The 5,613-nt window shown below is 39.3% G+C and overlaps 1 protein-coding gene across 1 annotated transcript; it reads right to left on the bottom strand.

The window, feature by feature from the left end:
• Nucleotides 1-831: 831 nt before the first annotated feature.
• LOC141109003 (olfactory receptor 2K2-like) lies at nucleotides 832-1,797 on the bottom strand. Its single transcript, XM_073600961.1, has one exon. It carries the CDS (start codon nucleotides 1,795-1,797, stop codon nucleotides 832-834), a length of 966 nt encoding a protein of 321 aa, XP_073457062.1.
• Nucleotides 1,798-5,613: the final 3,816 nt, after the last annotated feature.

Raw genomic sequence — 5,613 nt, 5'->3', positions numbered from 1 at the left:
CCTCAGAATCACAAAAGGTAGGAATCTGCAACAAAGTTTGTTAAAATCCCTGCAATGTACAGAGATCACCCAGAGGGGAATGTTTTCTTCTCAACAAAAAAGGAGTTACGCTTACTAAAATTAAACTATAATGTAAGTACATTTTATATGAATTCTTCTTAAAGTTTATATGAGTTAAAACAATTCTTTTTTTTTTCTTCTATCTTGTTTTTTACTTATTATTTAAAATCTCTGTTTTGCAAATAAACATTTGAAAAGACACTGTCAGGGCAAAGTGACAGTGCCTCCTCATAATCCCCCCCGCTTAAGGAGTCCACCCAATATTGGAACTTACCCATGTGAATGATGTCACTGCCTCTTCCCCCATGTTCAGGCCTAGTGATTGTCCACTTAGGCCTTAGCCTTGTCACTTAAGTGAGGTTACATGCTCCCTTATACACAGAAGCCATGCCATGTTAGAGCAACATATTTACTGGGGGAATGAGTTATCAGAAGGCACTGTCATCTTGCCCATTTAATTCAGGCTAACCCATGCCCCATGAGCTTTGCAAGCTTCTAAAGTGACTGCACAGCATATGCTGTTTGCTTTCAGACTCTCTGTTTCTAAATGAAAACTCTACAGAGTCTTCTGAAAAGGGGAGTTTTTTGCTCGACGGAGGAGTTAACAACGAGCCTGGAAAATATGTGAAAAGGAAAATAGATCTTCACTTTCTGAATATAAAATAAAGATTTTGTTTTTCAAACTTGCCTGTGTATGGGAGGGGGCCTGAAAAAGTAAAAAGCTATATTTGTTTTGTCTAAACTAATATCAGCTTTTTGTAAACTGACCCCTTAATCAAAGCCCTTTTTGTGGAAGAGAAGTAGGATGTTCTTCATTGCTCCTATAATCTGTTGGTTTCTAAGGCTATATATGATGGGATTGAGCATGGGAGTGAAGATTGCATACATCATGGAAATTATGGAGTCTATCTTCTGGGAAGATGTCTTATGTGGCAGAACATACATAAAGGAGAGTGCTCCAAAATACAGAGCCACTATTGTCATGTGAGAAGTACAGGTGGAGAAGGTTTTCTGCCTGCTTGTCTTGGAGGGGATCCTGAAAATGGCCACCAGGATAAAAACGTAGGATGTGAGGATGAAGATCAGACAGCCAACTCCAAACACAGTTCCCCCAATTGAGTTAAGAACATCAATGATATATGTATTGGAACATGCAAGATGTATTATGGGCTGGGTTTCACACCACATGCTCTCTATGGCGTTGGGTCCACAAAAATAAAGATCAGAAGCAGCAGTAGTATTAAAGGCTGAGTTTAAAGACCCACTCAACCAAGCAAAAAATGCCAGATAAAGACACACTGTCCTATTGACAATGGCCCTGTAACGTAACGGATGACAGATGGCCACATAACGATCATAAGCCATAACAGCCAATAAGATACACTCTGTACTGGCACAAACAGTGAACAGTCCAAGCTGAACAAAGCAACCAGTGAAAGAGATGGTGTTCCTATTATTGAGAATAGCAGACAATATATTAGGTATTGTAATAGAAGTATAGCATATGTCCAAAAAGGCCAAATTTGATAAAAATAAATACATAGGTGTGTGGAGCTGAACGCTCATTCTAATTGCTGAAATAATTAAACTGTTCCCTAAGACGGTCAGAAGAAACATCATCAAAAACACAGTAAACATGACTGATCTACAGTTGGAGAAGGAAGCAATACTAAGAAGTATGACTTCTGTTATTGTTGTCAAGTTGGTTATTGTCAAGGAGTTAACAGTCTCTTCCATTGTGTAGACTAGTATGCTATAGACAATTCTAAAATAGGTAACTACACCAAGATACTAATTTCAAGAGCTTTCAATGCATCAACAAGTAGTGTCTTTTTCATGAAAGATTGATGAAAGATTGTAATAAATATTGTAACATGAAAAATATAAATATAATTAGCATATAAAAAATATTTTAGAGTGAAAATTCAATTTGAAAAGTGAGCATGCTTTACTCCTTTAGTAAACCATCCACAATGTATTTTATGGTCTATTGTCATTATTTTAAAATAACCAAATGCATTCTTAGCTCCAGACCTCCGTTCCTTTCTTCCAGGCTACACAAACAATTAAAAAAGGCATTTGGGGGAAGACAAGGGGAAAGAAAGAGGTGAGGGGGAAAAAGGACACAGACAAGGAAAGGAAGAAACAAGAAACAGGAGAAAAATACAAAGTCACAAATGTCTATTCATACAATGAGGAAAAAAAGTATTTGAACCCCTGATGATTTTGTACGTTTGCCCACTGACAAAGAAATGATCGGTCTATAATTTTAATGGTAGGTTTATTTTAACAGTGAGAGACAGAATAACAACAAAAATATCCTGAAAAAAGCATTTCAAAAAAGTTATAAATTGATTTGCATTTTAATGAGTGAAATAAGTATTTGATCCCCCATCAATCGGCAAGATTTCTGGCTCCCAGGTGTCTTCTATATAGGTAACAAGCTGAGATTATGAGCACTCTCTTAAAGGGAGTGCTCCTAATCTCAGCTTGTTACCTGTATAAAAGACACCTGTCCACAGAAGCAATCAATCAGACTCCAATCTTTCCACCATGGCCAAGACCAAAGAGCTGTTCAAGGATGTCAGGGACAAGATTATAGACCTACACAAAGCTGGAATGGGCTACAAGACCATCGCCAAGCAGCTTGATGAGAGGGTGACCACAGTTGGTGCGATTATTCGCAAATGGAAGAAACATAAAATAACTGTCAGTCTCCCTCGACTTGGTGCTCCATGCAAGATCTCACCTTGTGGAGTTTCAATGATCATGAGAACATGGAGGAATCAGCCCAGAACTACAAGAGAGAATTTTGTCAATGATTTCAAGACAGCTGGGACCATAGTCAACAAGAAAACAATTGGTAACACACTACGCCGTGAAGGACTAAAATCCTGCAGCGACCGCAAGGTCCCCCTGTTCAAGAAAGCACATGTACAGGCCCATCTGAAGTCTGCTAATGAACATCTGAATGATTCAGAGGTGAACTGGGTGAAAGTGTTCTGGTCAGATAAGACCAAAATTGAGCTCTTTGTCATCAACACAACTTCTTGTGTTTGGAGGAGGAGGAATGCTAAATATGACCCCAAGAACATCATCCCCATCGTCAAACATGGAGGTGGAAATATTATGCTTTGAGGGTGTTTATCTGCAAATGAGACAGGACAACTTCACCGCATCAAAAGGGACGATGGACAGGGATATGCACTGTCAAATCTTGGGTGAGAACCTCCTTCCTTCAGCCAGGGCATTTTGAAATGGGTCATGGATGGTTATTTCAGCATGACAATGACCCAAAACACAAGGCCAAGGCAACAAAGGAGTGGCTCAAGAAGAAACACATTAAGGTCCTGGAGTGGCCTAGCCAGTCTCCCAACCTTAATCTAATAGAAAATATGTGGAGGGAGCTGAAGGTTCCAGCTACCAAATGTCAGCCTCAAAACCTTTAATGAATTGGAGAGGATCTGCAAAGAGGAGTAGGACAAAATCCCTCCTGAGATGTGTGCAAACCATGTGGCCAACTACAAGAAATGTCTGACCTCTGTGATTGCCAACAAGGGTTTTGCCAAAAATTACTAAGTCATGTTTTGCGAAGGTGTGAAATACAGTGGAACCTTGGATTACGAGCATAATCCGTTCCAGGAGAATGCTTGTAATCCAAAGCACTTGCATTTCAAAGTGAGTTTCCCCATAGAAGTCAATGGAAACAAAGATAATTCGTTCCACATTGACTGCTATTGTATGCAGTACCGCATTTGGCCAGAGGTGGGGGGCGCTGGAGAGACTAGGAAATACTCGGAGACCACTCAGAGCCGCTCGGATGGACTCGGAAACCCTTGAGAGTATTTCAGAGTGTTTCAGAATATTTACGAGTGCATTCGAACGGCTCCGAGTGTCACCGGCGCCCCCCCCCCCACCTCTGGCCAAATGCAGTACTGCACACCACAGAGGCTTGGATCCTGCTACTTTTGTGAGACAACACTTGCAAACCGTAATAGCTCGTTTTGAGAAACGCTCGCTGTATTAATGCCAGTGGTCCCAAAAATGTCAAAATTGTCCGATGTGCCCGCCATAATGTCGCAGTCACGCCAAAAAATCGCAGATCGCCGCCATTACTAGTAGAAAAAAAAAATTAATAATAAAAATGCCATAAAACTATCCCCTATTTTGTAGACGCTATAACTTTTGCACAAACCATTTAATATACGCTTATTGTGATTTACCAAAAATATGTAGAAGAATACATATCGGCCTAAACTGAGGAAAAAAAAATTTTTTTATATATTTTTGGGGGATATTTATAGATATATAGCAAAAAGTAAAAAATATTGCGTTTTTTTTTCAAAATGGTCGCTCATTTTTTATAGCGCAAAAAATAAAAACAGCAGAGGTGATCAAATACCACCAAAAGATAGCTGTATTTGTGGGAAAAAAAGGACGTCAATTTTGTTTGGGTGCAACGTCACACGACCACGCAATTGTCAGTTAAAGCGACGCAGTGCCGAATCGCAAAAAAGTGTTCTGGTCAGAAAGGGGATAAAATCTTCCGGGGCTAAAGCGGTTAAAAATATTTTTAAATGCAAGCAATGAAAGCACCTGAATTTGACCTGATCAGCTTCTGGCAGTCCCTGTTCGGCAGGACTGAGGCTGGGTTCACACTAGAACACGGAGCGGCTCACAGCAGGTTGCCCGGTGCATCTCCATTCACCATTTCAGGTTCGATTTCAGCCCAAATTTTGGCCTGAATTCGGACCTGAAACTGACCAAAAGATGCATAGGGCTCCTGTGCAATTCGCACTGGAGCCTCTGCTGAGATGTGTGAACTGGCTCCATAGAGAGACGGTCACAATCTCCTGCTGTGCGAATTGGATGCGGATCAATTCGGATAAGTGTGAACCCAGCCTTAAAGATGAAGGACAAAGAGGCAAATAATTCTTGTGTTTTCAAGAAGCATGCTGATAGTATGATAGGAGCATAAAGCAGAGTAATAGTGAAGAGCTCATCACTTTGCTTCTTAGACTTTCACTGTATAATCATAAGTAGGGTGAGTCCAGGATGACCTGGGATGACCTGGGATCAGGATAAGTGGGTTCAACTATGCTGGTTATGAAATGGAGGGCGTTTAGCAGCAGAAAAAGAGTGCAGAAAGGGAAATCTCTGTTTTAAAAAGTGAATATTGCAGCATAAAAAACAAAAAGACAAAAAACAAAAATGCGCTATAAATGTGATAAACACCTCATCAGTGTAAATCTGAAGTGCATACATCAGATATAAAAAAACATAAAAGTTAATTGATCAATATGTAATGTGACAGCTAAAGATAAAAAATATATATATAAAATATAAATAATTATGCTGTGTTAGATAATATGTAATACACACCCAATCAAACTGGATACCAAAATACATACATAAATAGCATAAACACAAAATTAGTGATCAATATGTGATTTGACAGGTTAAAAATCAAGGGAGTGAAAAACTTCAGATGCACAATTCAATACAAAGTGCTCATGTGCAAAAGACCATAAATTTAATAAAATTCATTAAAAA

The sequence above is a fragment of the Aquarana catesbeiana genome, linkage group LG09 (assembly GCF_042186555.1).
Source record: "Aquarana catesbeiana isolate 2022-GZ linkage group LG09, ASM4218655v1, whole genome shotgun sequence".
In the NCBI taxonomy this organism is placed as follows: Eukaryota; Metazoa; Chordata; class Amphibia; order Anura; family Ranidae; genus Aquarana; species Aquarana catesbeiana.
The sequence above is the reverse complement of the archived record's forward strand: the minus strand, read 5'-3'. Positions and strand labels throughout refer to the sequence as shown.

Coding starts and splice junctions, on each gene's coding strand:
- LOC141109003 (XM_073600961.1), bottom strand. CDS start 1,797: ATGGAAGAGACTGTTAACTCCTTGACAATAACCAACTTGACAACAATA.